At 49.1% G+C, this 23,771-nt stretch overlaps 1 protein-coding gene across 2 annotated transcripts in view; it reads left to right on the top strand.

The window, feature by feature from the left end:
* Positions 1–23,771, top strand: part of LOC118399009 (CUB and sushi domain-containing protein 3-like) — a 908,305-nt gene that overhangs the window by 446,604 nt on the left and 437,930 nt on the right. For both annotated transcript variants that reach the window (XM_052472732.1, XM_052472731.1), the window contains exons 8-9: positions 20,247–20,334; positions 23,624–23,748. In XM_052472732.1, the coding sequence (XP_052328692.1) occupies positions 20,247–20,334; positions 23,624–23,748 (213 nt within the window). The remainder of the gene's footprint in view (positions 1–20,246; positions 20,335–23,623; positions 23,749–23,771) is intronic.

Raw genomic sequence — 23,771 nt, 5'->3', positions numbered from 1 at the left:
GTGCTCTACAATTATTCCATTTTGTAAAGGGCAATCTGGGCTCCTTACACATCATTTATTTTAATTTTACATGACTGAATTTCCAGAATAAGTGGCAGGGTGATTGCTTTGTTTCAGAATCCCAGATTCAACCTTTTAGGCATTGTAATCTCCATCTATTTTATTATTTTTGGTTTTTTACCTTTATTTAACTAGGCAAGTCAGTTAATTAAGAACAAATTCTTATTTACAATGACGGCCTAGGAACAGTAGGTTAACTGCCTTGTTCAGGGGCAGAACGACAGATTTGTACCTTGTCAGCTCGGGAATTCAAACTAGCAACCTTTCGGTTACTGGCCCAACGCTCTAACCACTAGCTTACCTGCATCCCCCAAAGGGGAACAGTTTCTCACCGTTGTTATGTTTTACATACAGATGTTTCTTAAACTTGGGGTAAAAAAGACAAATGTGTTGTCTGGTGTTTTTACTCTTGGCTGACACTGACTACTACTTTCAGGAAGTAGTTTGAGCTTCACTCCAGCATTTGTCTGGGCTGGAGGGAGACAGCAGTGTCAGCATCTCCTCCTCTCACAAACTGTGTTTGTGTCTGTAGTTCCTAAAATGTTCTCCAATCATCATGAATCTATTTGTTTGGATTGTTTTACTCATCAGCAGGTTTGCTTCATTCTGATTTGTTGTTATGGTTGCCACCATTTTAGATAAGCGACATTTACTCAGAAGTCTGACCATAGTAAATATCTGAACTAGGCACTGGGTGCTCTCTTAAAGCACTGTCAAAGTGAGACACAGTGAAAGACCCAGTTATGTCTGGTCTATTCTACTCTGTACAGGATTACATAGTGTACATGAGACACTTTTTGGTGTAAAGTGTTTTTGCACCAGTGTAAAGTTTGCGTCTGTCATCTTTAAGAGGTTGCATACTCTTAAAAGGTAGAACAGTAGTCACAGTAAAAATGAAGAAGTAACTTCTAAACATTTCTAGTGGAAATGCACATAAATTACATCCTTTTTTAGTGTCTTGTCCTGGTTGATAAACACATACATCATCAACCATTCGCAAAGTTGTTACTTGGTCCATTAGTCATTTACACCCTTGTCCACGCTTTGAGCATCCCACTTTATAGCCTATACCAGGCCAAATGGCACCTGACAGATATATCTAATGTTCAGAGGAATCGACTATATATAGGCCCACGGTATACACATGTAATTACCTACATTAGGAATACCTTCCTAATATTGAGTTGCACCTCCCCCTTTTGCCCTCAGAACAGCCTCAATTCTTCATGGCATGGAATCTTCAATGTGTCGAAAGCGTTCCACAGGGATACTGGCCCATGTTGTGTCAAGTTGGCTGAATGTCCTTGGTGGACCATTCTTGATATACACAGGAAACTGTTGAGTGTGAAAAATCCAGCAGCGTTACAGTTCTTGACACAAACCGGTGTGCCTGGCACCAACTATTGTCAAAACGTGGGTGTAGCTGGTGCATGAAGTCAGGTGCAGGAGAGCAGAATGAGTGAGCAACGTACTTTACTCAAAATAAAGGCACAATACATACACTTGACCAACAATAAACGGTAATCATTTACGCACGGGTGTAAACAGCACCCGTCGAAAACCAGCCAAAACGTACCGAATGGACATAGAAACAGAGGGTGAAATACATGAACATGTAATTGGTTAATGAAACCAGATGTGTAGAAAACCAAGACAAAAAAATGGAAAATGAAAGGCGATGGCTAGAAGACCGGTGAAGTCGACCGCTGAACACCGCCCGAACAAGGAGAGGGACCAACTTCGGTGGAAGTCGTGACAGTACCACCCCCCCTTGACGCGCGGCTCCAGCAGCGTGCCGACACCGGCCTCGGGGATGACCCGGAGGGCGAGACACAGGGCGATCTGGATGGAGACGGTGGAACTCCCGCAGCATCAACGGGTCTAACACGTCCTCCACCGGCACCCAGCATCTATCCTCCGGACAGTACCCCTCCCACTCCACGAGGTACTGAAGGCCCCTCGCCTGACGCCTCAAATCCAGTATGGATCGAACTGCATATGCCGGGGCCCCCTCGATGTCCAGAGGGGGCGGAGGAACCTCCCGCACCTCAGACTCCTGGAGTGGACCAGCCACCACCGGCCTCAGGAGAGACACATGGAACGAGGGGTTAAAACGGTAATCGGGGGGAAGCTGTAACCTGTAACAAACCTTGTTCAGTCTCCTCGGGACTTTGAATGGCCCCACAAACTGCAGGCCCAGCTTCCGGCAGGGAATGTGGAGGGGCAGGTTTCGAGTCGAGAGCCAGACCCAGTCCCCTGGTGCGAACACTGGGGCCTCACTGCGATGGCGATCTGTGCTGGTTTTCTGACGTCTCACGGCCCGCTGAAGGTGCACATGAGCGGCGCCCCATGTCTCCTCAGCGCTTCTCTCGTCCACCGCAGGAGCCTCGATCTGGCTCTGATGCCAAGGTGCCAGAACCGGCTGGGACCCAAGTACGCACTGGAAGGGGGTGAGGTTAGTGGAGGAGTGAGTTCTGGGCCATCTCTGCCCAGGGCACGAACGCCACCCACTTCCCCGGCCAGTCCTGGCAGTAAGACCGCAGAAACCTACCCACATCCTGGTTCACTCTGTCCACCTGCCCATTACTCTCGGGGTGAAAACCCGAGGTAATGCTGACCGAGACCCCCAGACCTTCCATGAACGCCCTCCAGACCCTTGACGTGAACTGGGGACCTCGATCAGATGCAATGACCTCAGGCACCCCATAGTGCCAGAAGACGTGTGTAAACAGGGCCTCCACAGTCTGTAGGGCCGTAGGGAGACCGGGCAAAGGGAGGAGACGGCAGGACCATAACGACCAGGATCGTGGTGTTACCCTGTGAGGGAGGTAGATCCGTTAGGAAATCCACCGACAGGTGCGACCACGGCCATTATGTAACGGGTAAGGGTTGTAACTTCCCTCTGGGAAAGTGCCTAGGGGCCTTGCACTGGGCATACACCGAGCAGGAGGAAACATAAACCCTCACTTCCTTAGCCAAAGTGGACCACTAGTACTTCCCACTAAGACAGCGCACTGTCCGACCGATGCCCGGATGACAAGAAGAGGGTGACGTGTGGGCCCATTAGATCAAACGGTCGTGGACAACAGACAGAACGTACAGACGCCCAGCTGGACATTGGAGGGGAGTGGGCTCTGTATATAACGCCCGCTCGATGTCCGCGTCCAGCTCCCACACTACCGGTGCTACCAGGCAAGAGGCCGGGAGTATGGGGTGTGATCCATGGGCCGTTCCTCTGTGTCATACATCCGGGACATTGCGTCTACCTTCGCGTTCTGGGAACCTGGTCTGTAGGATAGTGCGACAACAAAACGAGTAAAAAATATGGCCCACCTTGCCTGGCGAGGGTTCAATCTCTTCGCTGCCCTGATGTACTCCAGATTGCGGTGGTCAGTCCAGATGAGGGTGTTTACCCCCTCAAGCCAATGTCTCCATGCCTTCAAGGCCTCGGCGACTGCCAACAGCTCCCTGTCCCCCACGTCATAGTTTCGCTCCGCTGGGCTGAGCTTCTTCGAAAAGAAGGCACAGGGGCAGAGAATTGGTGGCGTACCCGAGCGCTGAGAGAGCACGGCTCCTATCCCAGCCTCGGACGCGTCCACCTCCACTATGAACGCCAAAGAGGGATCCGGATGAGCCAGCACGGGAGCCGAGGTAAACAGAGCCCTTGGCTGACCAAAAGCCCTGTCCGACCTCAGCCGACCACTGCAAACACACCGGTCCCCCCATCAGCAGTGATGTAATGGGAACCACTACCTGACCAAAGCCTCGGATAAACCTCCGGTAGTAGTTGGCAAACCCTAGAAACCGCTTCACCTCCTTTACCGTGGTGGGAGTCGGCCAATTACGCACGGCTGAAATGCGGTCACTCTCCATCTCCACCCCTGATGTGGAAATGTGGTACCCTAGGAAAGAGACGGACTGTTGGAAGAACAGACATTTCTCAGCCTTGTAGTACAGGTTATGTTCCAACAGTCGACCAAGCACCCTGCGCACCGGGACACATGCTCGCCGTGTGTAGCGGAGTATATCATGATGTCATCAATATACACCACTACACCCTGCACGTGTAGGTCCCTGAAAATCTTGTCTATAAAGGTCTGGAAGACTGATGGAGCATTCATCAACCCATACGGCATGACAAGGTACTCATAGTGCCCTGAGGTAGTACTGAAAGCCGTCTTCCACTCGTCTCCCTCCCGGATACGCACCAGGTTGTAAGCGTTCCTGAGATCCAATTTGGTGAAGAAGCGTGCCCAGTCCATGGACTCAATCGCACTGGCTATGAGAGGTAGCGGGCAACTGTACCTAACAGTGATCTGGTTGATACCTCGATAGTCAATACACGGGCACAGACCTCCATCTTTCTTCTTCACAAAAAATAAACTCAAGGAGGAAGGTGAGGTGGAGGGCCGAATGTATCCCTGCCCCAGGGATTCAGAGACATATGTTTCCACCTTCCTGTGACAGGGGATACACGTGACTCCTGGGAAGTGCTGCATCTACCAGGAGATTTATCGCACAATCCCCCCTTCGATGGGGTGGTAATTGTGTCACCTTCTTCTTACAGAAGGCGAGAGCCAAATCGGCATATTCAGATGGGATGCGCACGTGGAAGACCTGGTCTGGACTTTCCACCATAGTCGCACCAACAGAAACCCCTAAACACCTCCCCGAGCACTTTCGTGACCACCCCGTGAGAGCCCTCTGTTGCCACGAAATAGTGGGGTCATGACAGGCCAACCGGGGTAGAACCAGCACCACGGGAAACGCAGGAGAATCAATAAGGAAGAGACTGATACTCTCCTTGTGACCCTCCTGTGTCACCATGCCCAGTGGTAATTAGCCCTGACCCTAATGGTCGACTATCTAGGGCGTGAACAGGGAAGGGCATATCCACTGGAACAATAGGGATCCCTAACCTATGGGCAAATGATCTGTCAATAAAGTTCCCAGCTGCGCCTGAATCTACGAGCGCCTTATGCTGGGAATGCAGGGAAAACTCAGGAAAATTAATATACAAAACCATGTGTGCAACAGAGGGCTCTGGGTGAGCCTGGTTCCGGCTCACATGGGGTGACACGAGAGTGCCTTGCCTGCTGCGTCAACTACCAGAGGAACCTCCCCAGCACCGACCAGCAGTGTGCATTCTGTGGCCACAGATGGTGCATGGACCGGTCCCTCCTCCGGTCGCCCTAAGTGCAGCACCTCCCAGCTGCATGGGCATAGGAGCGGTGATTCTGGGGGATGAAATCGACAGACCCCGATCTGGACGTCTGCGGGTAGCCAGCAGGTTATCCAACAGGATGGACAGGTCCACCAGCTGGTCAAAGGTGAGAGTGGTGTCCCTGCAGGCCAACTCCCGGCGGATGCTCTCGAGCAAACTAGTGATCGATCAGGGCCCTGTCGTTCCATCCCTCGCCGGCGGCCAGGGTCCCAAAGTCCAAAGCGAACTCCTGTGCGCTCCTCGTCCCCTGCATAAGGTGGACGAGACGTTCACCCGCCGCTCTATCCTCGGGCGGGTTGTCAAAAACTGGGTGAAATCCTAGAATTGGTAAGTCATCCCTTCTCCTTCCCCCCATACGGCGTTGGCCCACTCCAGTGCTTTCCTTGAGAGACAGGAGACACGGGCGGGCACGCTCTCACGGCCCAAAGGAGCCGGGTGGACGGTTGCCAGGTAGAGCTCCAGCTGGAGTAGGGACCCCTGACATCCCGCACCCATCCCATCATACTCCCTCAGAAGAGCGAGCTGAATCCCACTGGGACCAGGTGAAGGAGTAGTGGTGCCCTTGGTGGTGCTGGTGAAGGCGCTGGAGGAACTCCTCTTCTCTCCTAGCGATCCATAGTCTGCCGGACGCGATCCATGGCAGTGCCGAGATGTTGTAGCATGGCCGCATGATGCTGGACACGCTCCTTTTTATGGAATATCTACATAGGCCCATTATCAGCAAACATCACTCCTGTGTTCCAATGGCACATTGTGTTAGCTAATCCAAGTTTATAATTTTAAAAGGCTAATTGATCATTAGAAAACCGTTTTGCAATTATGTTAAAACGCAGCTGAGTATCTGGAGCATCAGCGGTTGTGGGTTCGATTACAAGCTTAAAATGGCCAGAAACAAATAACTTTCTTCTGAAACTTGTCAATCTATTCTTGTTCTGAGAAATGAAGGCTATTCCATGTGAGAAATTGCCAAGAAACTGAATATTTCGTACACATCTGTGTACTACTCCCTTCACAGAACAGCACAAACTGTCTCTAACCAGAATAGAAAGAGGAGTGGGAGGCCCTGGTGCACAACTGAGCAAGAGGACAAGTATATTAGAGTGTCAAGTTCTCAACTGGCAGCTTCATTAAATAGTACCTGCAAAACACCAGTATCAACATCAACAGTGAAAAGGCGACAGAGTTGCAAAGAAAAAGCCATATCTCAGACTGGCCAATAAAAAAAAGATTAAGATGGTCAAAAGAACACAGGCACTGGACAGAGGAACTTTGCAACTCTATAAGGCCAGCATCCCGGAGTCGCTTCTTCACTGTTGACGTTGAGCCTAGTGTTTTACGGGTGCTATTTAATGAAGCTGCCAGTTGGACTTGCTGATAATGGACCTCTATACGGCTATGCAGATATTCCATTAACAATCTGCCGTTTCCAGCTACAATAGTCATTTACAACATTAACAATGTCTACACTGTATTTCTGATCCATTTGATGTTATTTTAATGGACAAAATTGTGCTTTTCTTCGAAAAAACAAGGACATTTCTAAGTGGCCACAAACTTTTGAACTGTAGTGTATGTGCAACCAATAAAATTGGATTTGATTTGATTCTCAGCATATTCTATTTAAGAATGGCTGTAGAACCACATTCACTCATTGAGCAAGGAAACATTGTTTTCCAGTGATTTCCAGAACTTGACTTTCTATCAAGTACTTGTTTTTTTCATTCTTGTTCTGTGCCACTCATTGAATTTTACCCAAATTGTTTCCCCCATTTTTGATTTTGTTTTGTATATGTCAAGGGGAGATACTGTTTCAAAAATAACCATATCGTGTTGCCTGGCTTGTCTATTGGCCGCACGTCACATTAGGTTTGAATCTATTTTACCCCTCTGATACAATCTCTCACTATCTTATCCCACTATCAACCCAGTTTACTGCCCTCTATACAATATATCTCTATTTTACCCCACTATCAACCCAGTTTACTGCCCTCTGATACAATCTCTCTATTTTACCCCTCTATCATCCAGTCAGTTGCCATTTGACATAATCTGTCTCTTTCTTTCTCCACTGCCATCCTACCTCACTTTTTGTTAAAAGAAAAATTGGAAAAACCTCTTCCAATATGTATGAAAACAACATGGGTCGTATAAGATCCGTTTCACTACTTTTCAAGACAAGCCCTACTGCATTTCTGAAGACACATTTTCTAACTGCTCCCCAGCTGACGTTTTGAGGCTGTTTTATGGTCTTGGGGTCCATTTCATTACAGTCCCTGAACATTAAATTGCCATGGATCTCTCTTCTATTAAATGCTTGTGTGCTCCCTCCGTTCCTCCTGCTGTCCTTATTGGTTCCTGTCTTCATCGCAACATGATGTGCTCCTCGTACTAAACCCAAAAGAAATGATATAGGAATCAGGAATCAAGAGTCAGGATATTGTGTCTGTTCCAAATGCCACCCTATTTCCTATGTGGTGCACTACTATTGACCAGGGTGCATAGGACTCAGTGCCCAGAGGGCTTTAGTTAAAAATAGTGCACTATATAGGGCAGGTGTCTCCAACAGGTCGATCGTGAGCTACCAGTAGCTCGCAGCCCACATATGAGTCGTTCGCCAAACAATTCTGAAAGTAAATGCAATTCTTTATGTTTTCCACCGCATAATGTCATTAACAAATCTCACAAGAGTCAGACACCTTCAGTTCCCAGCTACTATCTAATCAATGGAACATTGATATCATCCCACCCCTGGTTAGCCACTATTGGCTTAAAAAAAAGCCAAACCTATCTGCAAATTAATTTCCAGCAATATTGTCCCTGTCTGTCTGTGTGGTGGGCGTGTTTGTCTGTTACTCCATGAGTAGCCAGTTGATGTGATAACCATCATGTAGGTTGACAGAAATAATTTCCCCAAAACCTTGTCAATTGAATAATAACTGCAAAGTAGGCTTACCTTGCAGAAGTATATAATGAGTAAGTAAATCATTTGTTTCTGTTATTTGTTATTTGCAAACGTTCCCATAAAATGAGCAGCACCAGTACAGAAGCATCACTAGACTGGCACATTCCTCACTGGTAGATGCAATTAAAGGGCCAGAGGTGTTTAAAGAGCTAGATGTGCAATTAAAGGGCTAGATGCTCAATTAAAGGGCTAGATGTGCAATTAAAGGGCTAGATGTGCAATTAAAGGGCTAGATGCGCAATTAAAGGGCTAGATGTGCAATTAAAGGGCTAGATGCACAATTAAAGGGCTAGATGTGCAATTAAAGAGCTAGATGTGCAATTAAAGGGCTAGATGTGCAATTAAAGAGCTAGATGTGCAATTAAAGAGCTAGATGTGCAATTAAAGGGCTAGATGTGCAATTTACATTTACATTACATTTAAGTCATTTAGCAGACGCTCTTATCCAGAGCGACTTACAAATTGGTGCATTCACCTTATGACATCCAGTGGAACAGCCACTTTACAATAGTGCATCTAAATCTTTTAAGGGGGGGGGGGGTGAAAAGGATTACTTTATCCTATCCTATGTATTCCTTAAAGAGGTGGGGTTTCAGGTGTCTCCGGAAGGTGGTGATTGACTCCGCTGTCCTGGCGTCGTGAGGGAGTGTGTTCCACCATTGGGGAGCCAGAGCAGCGAACAGTTTTGACTGGGCTGAGCGGGAACTGTACTTCCTCAGTGGTAGGGAGGCGAGCAGGCCAGAGGTGGATGAACGCAGTGCCCTTGTTTGGGTGTAGGGCCTGATCAGAGCCTGGAGGTACTGAGGTGCCGTTCCCCTGACAGCTCCGTAGGCAAGCACCATGGTCTTGTAGCGGATGCGAGCTTCAACTGGAAGCCAGTGGAGAGAGCGGAGGAGCGGGGTGACGTGAGAGAACTTGGGAAGGTTGAACACCAGACGGGCTGCGGCGTTCTGGATGAGTTGTAGGGGTTTAATGGCACAGGCAGGGAGCCCAGCCAACAGCGAGTTGCAGTAATCCAGACGGGAGATGACAAGTGCCTGGATTAGGACCTGCGCCGCTTCCTGTGTGAGGCAGGGTCGTACTCTGCGGATGTTGTAGAGCATGAACCTACAGGAACGGGCCACCGCCTTGATGTTAGTTGAGAACGACAGGGTGTTGTCCAGGATCACGCCAAGGTTCTTAGCGCTCTGGGAGGAGGACACAATGGAGTTGTCAACCGTGATGGCGAGATCATGGAACGGGCAGTCCTTCCCCGGGAGGAAGAGCAGCTCCGTCTTGCCGAGGTTCAGCTTGAGGTGGTGATCCGTCATCCACACTGATATGTCTGCCAGACATGCAGAGATGCGATTCGCCACCTGGTCATCAGAAAGGGGAAAGGAGATAATCTTGTGTGTCGTCTGCATAGCAATGATAGGAGAGACCATGTGAGGTTATGACAGAGCCAAGTGACTTGGTGTATAGCGAGAATAGGAGAGGGCCTAGAACAGAGCCCTGGGGGACACCAGTGGTGAGAGCGCGTGGTGAGGAGACAGATTCTCGCCACGCCACCTGGTAGGAGCGACCTGTCAGGTAGGACGCAATCCAAGCGTGGGCCGCGCCGGAGATGCCCAACTCGGAGAGGGTGGAGAGAGGAGGATCTGATGGTTCACAGTATCGAAGGCAGCCGATAGGTCTAGAAGGATGAGAGCAGAGGAGAGAGAGTTAGCTTTAGCAGTGCGGAGCGCCTCCGTGATACAGAGAAGAGCAGTCTCAGTTGAATGACTAGTCTTGAAACCTGACTGATTTGGATCAAGAAGGTCATTCTGAGAGAGATAGCGGGAGAGCTGGCCAAGGACGGCACGTTCAAGAGTTTTGGAGAGAAAAGAAAGAAGGGATACTGGTCTGTAGTTGTTGACATCGGAGGGATCGAGTGTAGGTTTTTTCAGAAGGGGTGCAACTCTCGCTCTCTTGAAGACGGAAGGGACGTAGCCAGCGGTCAGGGATGAGTTGATGAGCGAGGTGAGGTAAGGGAGAAGGTCTCCGGAAATGGTCTGGAGAAGAGAGGAGGGGATAGGGTCGAGCGGGCAGGTTGTTGGGCGGCCGGCCGTCACAAGACGCGAGATTTCATCTGGAGAGAGAGGGAGAAAGAGGTCAGAGCACAGGGTAGGGCAGTGTGAGCAGAACCAGCGGTGTCGTTTGACTTAGCAAACGAGGATCGGATGTCGTCGACCTTCTTTTCAAAATGGTTGACAAAGTCATCTGCAGAGAGGGAGGAGGGGGGGGGAGGAGGATTCAGGAGGGAGGAGAAGGTGGCAAAGAGCTTCCTAGGGTTAGAGGCAGATGCTTGGAATTTAGAGTGGTAGAAAGTGGCTTTTAGCAGCAGAGACAGAGGAGGAAAATGTAGAGAGGAGGGAGTGAAAGGATGCCAGGTCCGCAGGGAGGCGAGTTTTCCTCCATTTCCGCTCGGCTGCCCGCAGCCCTGTTCTGTGAGCTCGCAATGAGTCGTCGAGCCACGGAGCGGGAGGGGAGGACCGAGCCGGCCTGGAAGATAGGGGACATGGAGAGTCAAATGATGCAGAAAGGGAGGAGAGGAGGGTTGAGGAGGCAGAATCAGGAGATAGGTTGGAGAAGGTTTGAGCAGAGGGAAGAGATGATAGGATGGAAGAGGAGAGAGTAGCGGGGGAGAGAGAGCGAAGGTTGGGACGGCGCGATACCATCCGAGTAGGGGCAGTGTGGGAAGTGTTGGATGAGAGCGAGAGGGAAAAGGATACAAGGTAGTGGTCGGAGACTTGGAGGGGAGTTGCAATGAGGTTAGTGGAAGAACAGCATCTAGTAAAGATGAGGTCGAGCGTATTGCCTGCCTTGTGAGTAGGGGGAAGGTGAGAGGGTGAGGTCAAAAGAGGAAAGGAGTGGAAAGAAGGAGGCAGAGAGGAATGAGTCAAAGGTAGACGTGGGGAGGTTAAAGTCGCCCAGAACTGTGAGAGGTGAGCCGTCCTCAGGAAAGGAGCTTATCAAGACATCAAGCTCATTGATGAACTCTCCGAGGGGACCTGGAGGGCGATAAATGATAAGGATGTTAAGCTTGAAAGGGCTGGTAACTGTGACAGCATGAAATTCAAAGGAGGCGATAGACAGATGGGTAAGGGGAGAAAGAGAGAATGACCACTTGGGAGAGATGAGGATCCCGGTGCCACCACCCCGCTGACCAGAAGCTCTCGGGGTGTGCGAGAACACGTGGGCGGACGAAGAGAGAGCAGTAGGAGTAGCAGTGTTATCTGTGGTGATCCATGTTTCCGTCAGTGCCAAGAAGTCGAGGGACTGGAGGGAGGCATAGGCTGAGATGAACTCTGCCTTGTTGGCCGCAGATCGGCAGTTCCAGAGGCTACCGGAGACCTGGAACTCCACGTGGGTCGTGCGCGCTGGGACCACCAGATTAGGTGGCCGCGGCCACGCGGTGTGGAGCGTTTGTATGGTCTGTGCAGAGAGGAGATAACAGGGATAGACAGACACATAATTGACAGGCTACAGAAGAGGCTAAGCTAATGCAAGGAGATTGAATGACAAGTGGACTACACGTCTCGAATGTTCAGAAAGTTAAGCTTACGTAGCAAGAATCTTATTGACTAAAATTATTAAAATGATACAGTACTGCTGAAGTAGGCTAGCTGGCAGTGGCTGTGTTGTTGACGTTGTAGGCTAGCTGGCAGTGGCTGCGTTGTTGACACTACACTAATCAAGTCGTTCCGTTGAGTGTAATAGTTTCTACAGTGCTGCTATTCGGGGCTAGCTGGCTAGCTAGCAGTGTTGATTACGTTACGTTGCGTTAAAAGAACGACAATAGCTGGCTAGCTAACCTAGAAAATCGCTCTAGACTACACAATTATCTTTGATACACAGACGGCTATGTAGCTAGCTATGTAGCTAGCTACGATCAAACAAATCAAACCGTTGTGCTGTAATGAAATGAAATGAAAATGTGATACTACCTGTGGAGCGAAGCGGAATGCGACCGGGTTGTTGAGTGCGGAAGTTCTATTCAGTAGACGTTGGCTAGCTGTTGGCTAGCTAGCAGTGTCTCCTACGTTAAGGACGACAAATAGCTGGCTAGCTAACCTCGGTAAATTAAGATAATCACTCTAAGACTACACGCTCTAAACTACACAATTATCTTGGATACGAAGACAGCAAAGACAACTATGTAGCTAGCTAACACTACACTAATCAAGTCGTTCAGTTGAGTGTAATAGTTTCTACAGTGCTGCTATTCGGTAGACGGTGGACGTTTGCTAGCTGGCTAGCTGCTGGGCAGATAGCAGTGTAGACTATGTTAGGACGACGAAATACGAAGTTGCAATAGAAGTGCTGACTGTTTCACTTTGTTGTCCTCTTTCTTTTCCTTTTTCTTCTGTCCTTCTTTTGTCCTTATTTTGTCTTCCTTTCTTCTGTTAACTAGATATTTTTTGTTGTTATTCTTTGTAAGCTAGCTAGCTTCTTCCAGAAGAGTCCCTAGCAACTGCTTAGCAACAAGTAAACAATTCTGCTAGCAATTCAGCTAGCTAAGATAACTGTACAATTTTATGAAAAATAGTTAATTTTTCAAAAGCCTGTCTTTTTTGGTTTGTTCCTTGTTTTGTCTTCTATTGAGTCTTGCAGTTTTCTCTTGATTTTTTCGATGTACTTCACTCTAAAAAAACATTTAAATCTCAATATATACAGGAGCTCATTTTTCAGCAGCTGCTCAATTTAGAACTCCGGAACATTACATTAAATTAAAGGGCTGGATGTGCAATTAAAGGGCTAGATGTGCAATTAAAGAGCTAGATGTGCAATTAAAGGGCTAGATGTGCAATTAAAGAGCTAGATGTGCAATTAAAGGGCTAGATGTGCAATTAAAGGGCTAGATGCGCAATTAAAGGGCTAGATGTGCAATTAAAGAGCTAGATGTGCAATTAAAGAGCTAGATGTGCAATTAAAGGGCTAGATGTGCAATTAAAGAGCTAGATGTGCAATTAAAGAGCTAGATGTGCAATTAAAGGGCTAGATGTGCAATTAAAGGGCTAGATGTGCAATTAAAGAGATAGATGTGCAATTAAAGGGCTAGATGTGCAATTAAAGGGCTAGATGTGCAATTAAAGGGGAATTACATAAAAAAATCTAAATGTGTTAGTTTTCTTCCAGACCAAAAAGTAGGTGATTTAAGCATTGACATGGACTCAGAACATCATGTTTCGTTTTTTTATCTGTGAACAATTGTAATTTTGAGAGTTAAAAAATATATATCTAAATCCAGGAAAAATAAAACTGAGAAAATAGTTATAGGGACACCTTTAGAGTTGTCTAGATTAGTTTATTAACCAGTATTTTACCAAGTACACTGTATATTGTACGCTAATGACCTGGGGAAGAGAAGAATGTGCCTATTTGAAAGCTTGAAAAAAAATGAGTAGCTCATTGTTTCCATTTTGAAAAGTAGCTTTCATGATAGAGAAGGTTGGAGACCACTGCTATAGGGTTTGGAACGCCATCTGGAACACATGCCTGATATAGGGAGTGGAATGCCATCTGGAACACATGCCGGATATAGGGAGTGGATTGCCATCTGGAACACATGCCTGATATAGGGAGTGGAATGCCATCTGGAACACATGCCTGATATAGGGAGTGGGAAGCCATCTGGAACACATGCCTGATATAGGGAGTGGAATGCCATCTGGAACACATGCCGGATATAGGGAGTGGGATGCCATCTGGAACACATGCCGGATATAGGGAGTGGGATGCCATCTGGAACACATGCCTGATATAGGGAGTGGGATGCCATCTGGAACACATGCCTGATATAGGGAGTGGAATGCCATCTGGAACACATGCCTGATATAGGGAGTGGAATGCCATCTGGAACACATGCCTGATATAGGGAGTGGGATGCCATCTGGAACACATGCCTGATATAGGGAGTGGAATGCCATCTGGAACACATGCCGGATATAGGGAGTGGATTGCCATCTGGAACACATGCCTGATATAGGGAGTGGGAAGCCATCTGGAACACATGCCTGATATAGGGAGTGGAATGCCATCTGGAACACATGCCGGATATAGGGAGTGGGATGCCATCTGGAACACATGCCGGATATAGGGAGTGGGATGCCATCTGGAACACATGCCTGATATAGGGAGTGGGATGCCATCTGGAACACATGCCTGATATAGGGAGTGGAATGCCATCTGGAACACATGCCGGATATAGGGAGTGGGATGCCATCTGGAACACATGCCTGATATAGGGAGTGGGATGCCATCTGGAACACATGCCTGATATAGGGAGTGGGATGCCATCTGGAACACATGCCGGATATAGGGAGTGGGATGCCATCTGGAACACATGCCTGATATACGGAGTGGGATGCCATCTGGAACACATGCCGGATATAGGGAGTGGGATGCCATCTGGAACACATGCCTGATATAGGGAGTGGGATGCCATCTGGAACACATGCCTGATATAGGGAGTGGGATGCCATCTGGAACACATGCCTGATATAGGGAGTGGGATGCCATCTGGAACACATGCCTGATATAGGGAGTGGAATGCCATCTGGAACACATGCCGGATATAGGGAGTGGATTGCCATCTGGAACACATGCCTGATATAGGGAGTGGAATGCCATCTGGAACACATGCCTGATATAGGGAGTGGGATGCCATCTGGAACACATGCCTGATATAGGGAGTGGAATGCCATCTGGAACACATGCCGGATATAGGGAGTGGGATGCCATCTGGAACACATGCCTGATATAGGGAGTGGGATGCCATCTGGAACACATGCCTGATATAGGGAGTGGGATGCCATCTGGAACACATGCCTGATATAGGGAGTGGGATGCCATCTGGAACACATGCCTGATATAGGGAGTGGGATGCCATCTGGAACACATGCCTGATATAGGGAGTGGAATGCCATCTGGAACACATGCCTGATATAGGGAGTGGAATGCCATCTGGAACACATGCCATTGTGTCGTAGACCCAGCCACTGATCACCCATCTAATTCACCATCATTATGAATTATGCAAGCTAGCTATCTGCTTTCCGACCCTATGTACTGGCATCCCCCATTAGGCAGCAGATAAACAAGACACAGATATGGAGCTTGGACTGGCGGATCGGAGGATCAGCACTCAGCGGAGTGTTCATGTCATGCCACATAGACACATCAATAGTAATGGATACCATCTGTTCAGATAGACATAGATAGGACAGGACAGCTGGAAGAACATCCTAGAAGACCTGTTAGGACAACTAAGTGTGGCAAGACTTGAGTGTGCTTGTCATTACGCCATGGATCTATTTTGGGAAGGAGATGTGAATGGACATGGTTGTCACTGTGTTGGTAGTATACATGTATCTTACGAAGAGGTTGCTTAGTGAGCAACACAAAATGGTAATTCAGTTTGACTACGGTTTTAATATTAACCTGAACTTCAAAAAGAATACAAACAACTTCCAACCCCTCAGGACCAAAGTCTTTATCACAGCGAAGCTAATTTAATTAAAATGCACATTCTATCTGAAAGTCATAAACAAATGTAAAACATTGAGATGCATGGTCAGACAGTTTGGTGGATATACTAGCCCTGCTTCTTCCTCTCCCTCTTCTCTCCCTCTTCCCTCTTCTCTCTTCTCTTCTCTCCTCTTACCTCTTCTTCTCTCTTCTCTCTTCTCTCCTCTTCTCTCTTCTCTCTTCTTCTCTCTTCTTCTCTCTTCTCTCCTCTCCTCTCCCCTCTTCTCTCATCTCTCCTCTCCTCCCCTCTTCCCTCCCTCCCTCCCTTCCCTCTTCTCTCCCTCCCTCTTCTCTCTCCTCTACTCTTCCCGCTTCTCTCTTCTCTCTTCTCTCTTCTCTCCTCAACCCTCTTCTCTCATCTCTCCTCTCCTCCCCTCTTCTCTCCTCTCCTCCCTTCTCCTCCCTTTTCCTCCCCCTTCTCCTCTCTACCTGTCCCGCTCTTCTCCCTCTCTCATCACATTCCTCTCCTCTCTCTGTCCCACTCCTCTCCCTCTCCCACTCCTCTGCCTCTCTCATTCCTCTCCCTCTCCCTCTCCCTCTCTCCTCTCCCACTCCTCTCCTTCTCCACTCCTCCCTCTTTCCCTCTCCCACTCCCCTCCCTCTCTCCTCCCATTCCTCTCCCTCTCCAACTCCTCTCCCTTTCTCCTCCCACTCCTCTCCCACTCCTCTCCCTCTCAAATCCCTCTCTCTTCCAACTCCTCTTCCTCTCTCTTCCCCCTCTCCCACTCCTCTGCTCTCCCTCACCCATTCCTCTCCCTCTCCCACTCCTCTCCCTCTCCTCCCACTCTCCTCACTCTCCTCTCCCTCTCCCACTCCTCTCCCACTTCTCCCCTCACCCTCTCCCACTCCTCTCCCTCTCCCACTCCTCTCCCTCTCTCCTCCCACTCCTCTCCCTCTCCCACTCCTCTCCCACTCTGCTGCCTCTCTCCTCCCTCTCCTCCCACTCCCCTCCCTCTCCTCTCCCTCTCCCACTCCTCTCCCACTCCTCTCCCTCTCCCTCTCTCTCTCCCTCTCCCTCTCCCTCTCCCTCTCCCTCTCCCTCTCCCTCTCCCTCTCCAACTCATCTACATATCTCCTTCCACTCTTCTCCTCTCCCTCTCCCCTCCTCTCCCTCTCTCCTCCCACTCCTCTCCCTCTCCTCTCCCACTCCTCTCCCTCTCCAACTCTTCTCCCTCTCTCCTTCCACTCCTCTCCTCTCTCTCTCCTCTCCCACTCCTCTCCCCCTCTCCATCGCCTCTCCCTCTCCTCCCCCTCTCCCACTCCTCTCCCACTCCTCTCCCCCTCCCACTCCTCTCCCACTCCTCTCCTCTCCCTCTCCCACTCCACTCCACTCCTCTCCCTCTCCCTCTCCCTCTCCCTCTCCCTCTCCCTCTCTCCTTCCACTCCTCTCCTCTCCCTCTCCAACTCCTCTCCCTCTCTCCTTCCACTCCTCTCCTCTACCTCTCCCCTCTCCTCCCACTCCTCTCCCACTCCCACTCCTCTCCCACTCCTCTCCCTCTCCCACTCTTATCCTCTCCCTCTCCCACTTCTCTCCCACTCCTCTCCCTCTCCTCCCCCTCTCCCACTCCTCTCCCACTACTCTCCCACACCTCTACCACTCATCTCCCTCTCCCACTCCGCTCCCTCTCCCTCTCCCTCTCCCTCTCCCTCTCCCTCTCCCCTCCTCTCCCACTCTCCTCCCACTCCTCTCCCTCTCCTCTCCCACTCCTCTCCTCTCCTCTCCTCTCCTCTCCTCTCCCTCTCCCACTCCCACTTCTCTCACACTCCTCTCCCTCTCATCTCCCTCTCCCACTCCGCTCCCTCTGCCACTCCTCTCCCACTCCTCTCCTCTCCCTCTCCAACCCTTTTCTCTCTCCTTCCACTCCTCTCCTCTCCCTCTCAAATCCCTCTCTCCTCCAACTCCTCTTCCTCTCTCTTCCCCACTCCCACTCCTCTGCTCTCCCTCACCCACTCCTCTCCCTCTCCTCCCACTCTCCTCACTCTCCCCCACTCCTCTCCCACTTCTCTCCTCACCCTCTCCCACTCCTCTCCCTCTCCCAATCCTCTCCCTCTCTCCTCCCACTCCTCTCCCTCTCCCTCTCCCTCTCCCTCTCCCTCTCCCACTCCTCTCCCACTCCTCTCCCTCTCCCTCTCGTCTCCTCACCCTCTCCCACTTCTCTCACACTCCTCTCCCTCTCCTCCCACTCTCCTCACTCTCCCCCACTCCTTTCCCACTTCTCTCCTCACCCTCTCCCACTCCTCTCCCTCTCCCACTCCTCTCCCTCTCTCCTCCCACTCCTCTCCCTCTCCCTCTCCTCTCCTCTCCTCTCCTCTCCTCTCCTCTCCCTCTCCTCTCCTTCCACTCTTCTCCTCTCCCTCTCCCCTCCTCTCCCTCTCTCCTCCCACTCCTCTCCCTCTCCCTCTCCCTCTCGCTCTCGCTCTCCCTCTCCCTCTCGCTCTCGCTCTCGCTCTCCCTCTCCCTCTCTCCCTCTCCCACTCTCCTCCCACTCCTCTCCCTCTCCCACTCCTCTCCCACTCCTCTCCCTCTCCCTCTCTCTCTCTCCTCTCCCTCTCCACCCCCTCTCCCACTCCTCTCCCACTACTCTCCCACACCTCTACCACTCATCTCCCTCTCCCACTCCGCTCCCTCTCCCTCTCCCTCTCCCTCTCCCTCTCCCTCTCCCCTCCTCTCCCACTCTCCTCCCACTCCTCTCCCTCTCCCACTCCTCTCCCACTCCTCTCCTCTCCTCTCCTCTCCTCTCCTCTCCTCTCCTCTCCTCTCCTCTCCTCTCCTCTCCTCTCCTCTCCTCTCCCACTTCTCTCACACTCTTCTCCCTCTCATCTCCCTCTCCCACTCCGCTCCCTCTGCCACTCCTCTCCCACTCCTCTCCTATCCCTCTCCAACCCTTTTCTCTCTCCTTCCACTCCTCTCCTCTCCCTCTCAAATCCCTCTCTCCTCCAACTCCTCTTCCTCTCTCTTCCCCCTCTCCCACTCCTCTGCTCTCCCTCACCCACTCCCTCTCCCTCTCCCTCCCCCTCTCCCTCTCCCTCTCCCTCTCCCACTCCTCTCCTCTCCTCTCATCTCCCTCTCCCTCTCCAACTCCTCTCCCTCTCACCTTCCACTCCTCTCCTCTCCCTCTCCCCTCCTCTCCCACTCTCCTCCCACAACTCTCCCTCTCCCACTCCTCTCCCTCTCCCACTCCTCTCCTCTCCCTCTCCCACTTCTCTCACACTCCTCTCCCTCTCTCTGTCCCCCTCTCCCACTCCTCTCCCACTCATCTCCCTCTCCCACTCCTCTCCCACTCCTCTCCTCTCCATCTCCAACCCTTCTCTCTCTCTCCTTCCACTCCTCTCCTTTCCTTCTCTCACTCCTCTCCCACTCCTCTCCTCTCCCTCTCCAACTCTTCTCTCTCTCCTTCCACTCCTCTCTCTCCTCCCCTTTCTCCCACTCCTCTCCCACTCCTATCCAGCTCTCCTCCCACTCTTTTTCCTCTCTCCTCCTCTGCTCTTTTAATATTCTGTATTATGTCATGTTCTATGTTCTATGTGGACCCCAGGAAGAGTAGCTGCTGCTTTCACAACAGCTAATGGGGATCCTAACAAAATACCAAAATATCTCTCCTCTCCCTCTCCCCTCCTTTCCTCTCCCTCTAGTCAGACCAGGGTGAGTGGAGAACGTCAATGGCCCATGGTGTGAGTGGGGTTCAGTCAGAGGGAAAATAAAAACTGACACTCCACTCTCAGCCTCAGATGGAAAGTGATCCAAATTAATCATCCTCATGTCACCCACAAGGCCCGTGACCACCACCACCACAACAGTCGTAAAGCTCAGAGGAGAAAAATGAAAGCACATTAATAAAACATGAAACTCCATGGATGCTAAGGTCAATGCTGCTCTTACCTCATTTCCTACAAGCACGTCCAGCTCCAATGTACTCGGGACATAGCAAGAGTAGCATAGAGTCACTAGTCAGTGAAGAGGATAGGGTTCACCTTATTCATCCATGCAGAGCAACAGTATCTAAACAGTATGTAACCTTTCAAACAGCCCTACAGTCATATGAATTACCATGACCTTTCATTCTTATTGGAATATTGAAATGTAGTATCCCACTAGGCACAGATGTCAATTCAATGTCTATTCCACATTGGTTCAACCAGTGTGTGTCCAGTGGGATGTGACGAACGCAGGGCATGAATATTTAGCTATAATTAACATGATATCCCAGAGAAACCAGTGCCATATTCTAGAATCTAGATGGTCCATGTAAGTCTACTGTCCTCTCAGCGTCGCTTCTCCTCCACCATCTTGCTGTTCACCATGTACATGCTAAGTGTTGGTGTGGTGACTATTGTTTAAGAACAGAGGCACAGGGCCAGCATGAGATAGAGCCCCTTGTCCTCTTTCTCTGGCCCTCTCTGACTGCTCTCCTGTATATATCATAATGCTCTGCTGTTATCTCCCCTGTCCAGTGAATGAGGGGGGCATCAAGCAGGCGTCCAACTCTTGTCCCGACCCGGGGGAGCCAGAGAACGGCAAAAGGATGGGTTCCGACTTTAGGTAGGTAATTTTGGGGTGAAGAATGGACCCCTACTAACATAGCACCACCCACTGGGCCGGGAGGGGCAGGACACTGGTTTTGTACAGGCTGTGTCAGGACACTGGTTTTGTACAGGCTGTGTCAGGACACTGGTTTTGTACAGGCTGTGTCAGAGCACTGGTTTTGTACAGGCTGTGTCAGAGCACTGGTTTTGTACAGGCTGTGTCAGGACACTGGTTTTGTACAGGCTGTGTCAGGACACTGGTTTTGTACAGGCTGTGTCAGGACACTGGTTTTGTACAGGCTGTGTCAGGACACTGGTTTTGTACAGGCTGTGTCAGAGCACTGGTTTTGCACAGGCTGTGTCAGAGCACTGGTTTTGTACAGGCTGTGTCAGAGCACTAGTTTTGTACAGGCTGTGTCAGGGCACTGGTTTTGTGCAGGCTGTGTCGGGACACTGGTTTTGTACAGGCTGTGTCAGAGCACTGGTTTTGTACAGGCTGTGTCAGAACACTGGTTTTGTACAGGCTGTGTCAGAGCACTGGTTTTGTACAGGCTGTGTCAGGCCACCTCTACAGTTGCAAAATTCCTGTAACTTTCCCAAATCCCCAGGTTTCCCAGAAATCCCATTTGGAAGATTCCAAGAATCAGAAGGGAATTATAACAGGAAATCTTCACCAACCAGATTTTCTGAAAATCCTGGGAATTTTGGGAACCCTACGCACCTCTCAGGTGGCTTATACAGGTATCAGCCAAACGGAAACACCAACATAAAGTGTCTTAATAAGATGTTGGGCCACCACGAGTCGCCAATACAGCTTCAATGCAACTTGGCATAGATTCTACAAGTCTCTATCGGAGGGATGCCACACCATTCTTCCACAAGATATTCCATCATTTTATGGTTTTGTTATGGTGTTGGAAAACGCTGTCTCATACGCCACCCCAGAACCTCCCATAAGTGTTCAATTGGGTTGAGATCTGGTGACTGAGACAGACACGGCATATGGTTTACATCATTTTCATGCTCATCAAACCATTCAGTGACCACCCGTACCCTGTGGATGGGGGCATAGCCATTGCAGATAAAAAATAATGTCCTGCCCAACATTTTTATACCTAACCCTAAGCATGATGGGATGTTAATTGCTTAATTAACTTAGGAACCCCACCTGTGTAGAAGCACCTGCTTTCAATATAGTTTGTATCCCTCATTAACTCACGTCTTTTCATTGCTTTGGCAGTTACCTGTACATACGGTACATGGTGCAGTTGTGTTTACCTCACCACAACTACAATGAACAACAAAAAGGAAAACAAATAGTATGTTATTTCTGAGTTATTTATATTCCTAGACAAGACAGATAGGTAAAGCAAAGATGATTGGTCCTTCACAAGAAAAGAAAAAAATCTGCATCCTATATTCTCCGAGAGCCCCATCACCTGTTATTGACAGTTGAAGGTCCCTGGACATGGATTGTAGATGGACAGTAGTCAGGTATCAGTATGAATGCAGTGCCATGAGCGTGACACAGCCCAGGAATACAGTTCAACCTGATTATGACACTAGTCTCTAATATCGCTCAAACTGAACGTGAATCACTTCTCTCCCTCGCCTCTCATCTTCAAGTGTTCATTCAATGTCACACACACCACTTCACTGTGGATTATTGACAGCAGCATCTCAATGGGTGAAAAACGTATAAGGCCAGTATTGAGCTCAGGGCCTGTAGTCATAAAGCATCTCCCAGTAGGAGTGCTGATCTAATCTAGGATCAGTGTAGCCTTATAGAATCTAATGAATGGACCTGAGGAACCTGCTCCCAGATCAGCACTCCTACTCTGAGACTCTTAATGAATACAGACCCTGATGAGTCTAGCTGTAATGATGTATTCTATTTGAATAGAGCTAAGAGATGCCAATATTAAAACATTGTTTTTTTTTAATGTAACCTTTATTTAACTTGTTGGGGCCGTGGTTCCGAGGTGGGAACATAAAACATAAAGTGCGCCACGTATAGTTTTTGATAAAACTCATACTTTCATTAAAATGCACATACAATGTACTGAATTAAAGCTACACTCGTTGTGAATCTATCCACCAAGTCAGACTTGTAAAATGCTTTTCGGCGAAAGCATGAAAAGCTATTATCTGATAGCATGTATCCCCCAAAATATTTCAACGTCACCTAACGACAGATTTTGCGATAGCCGGGGGCTACTCAAAAATAAAATATAAAACATTCATTACCTTTGACGAGCTTCTTTCTTGGCACTCCTAGATGTCCCATAAACATCATTTTGGGTCTTTTTTCGATTAAATCGGTCCATATATTTCCTGCACTTTTCGATGAAACGCACGTTCTGTTATAGTCACAGCCGTGATTTAACCAGTTTTAGAAACGTCTGAGTGTTTTCTATCCACACATACTAATCATATGCATATACTATATTCCTGGCATGAATAGCAGGGCGCTGAATTGTTGCGTGATTTTTAACAAAAAGCTGCGAATTTTCGCAGCTTGCCTAAGAGGTTTTAACTAGAACAAATTCTTAGTTACAATGACGGCCTACACCGCACGCCAATTGTGCGCCGCTCTATGGGGCTCCCAATCACGTCCGGTTGTGATACAGCCTGGAATCAAACCAGGGTCTGTAGTGTTGCCTCTAGCACTGTGATGCAGTGCCTTAGACCGCTGCTCCACCCTTACCTTTTTACCCTCTCATTTATGGCTTATTTCTCACATCACACAATCTCTTTCAGTGTGAGTCGCAATTTGTTTGTGTTAATCTGAACAAGGTGAATAGTTTCTGAAAGCATTTCATCTGAAGGATTTTGAATGATCTTACCCGAGCCATGAGTTTGAGCTTCAAACAAATCGAAAGTCTCTCAAAACAGTCATTTTTGAGAGACGGAAAATCAAAGATGAGATTGTTTGCTGATGTATTGATATATGAGGTTTTTCTAGTTCAATAACACGCTGTTATTACAGAAATACAGTAGTTAGGCTTTGTTGTGTTAAAAAGCACTATAGTCAAACATCACATGAGCCTAGTGGGAAGGTATTTTCTATTACTGTCTAAAGTCAAATTTAAACTGAAATAGTTTGTTTTTCTTTCATGTGGTAACACTCCTGTGTGTGTGTGTGTGTGTGTGTGTGTGTGTGTGTGTGTGTGTGTGTGTGTGTGTGTGTGTGTGTGTGTGTGTGTGTGTGTGTGTGTGTGTGTGTGTGTGTGTGTGTGTGTGTGCGTGTGTGCGTGCGTGCGTGCGTGCGTGTGTGTGTGTGTATGTTCCCTCTCTCTCAACAGCATAGGGGCTACCGTCCAGTTCCTCTGTGATGAGGACCATGTGCTGCAGGGCTCCAAGACCATCACCTGTCAGAGGGTGGCCGAGGTGTTCGCTGCCTGGAGTGACCACCGCCCCGTCTGCAAAGGTCAGTTAGCGTCCCTGGCAACT

Source organism: Oncorhynchus keta, chromosome 20, assembly GCF_023373465.1.
Source record: "Oncorhynchus keta strain PuntledgeMale-10-30-2019 chromosome 20, Oket_V2, whole genome shotgun sequence".
NCBI lineage: Eukaryota > Metazoa > Chordata > Actinopteri > Salmoniformes > Salmonidae > Oncorhynchus > Oncorhynchus keta.
Note: the sequence above shows the minus strand (reverse complement) of the source record. Positions and strands in the feature narration are given on the sequence as shown.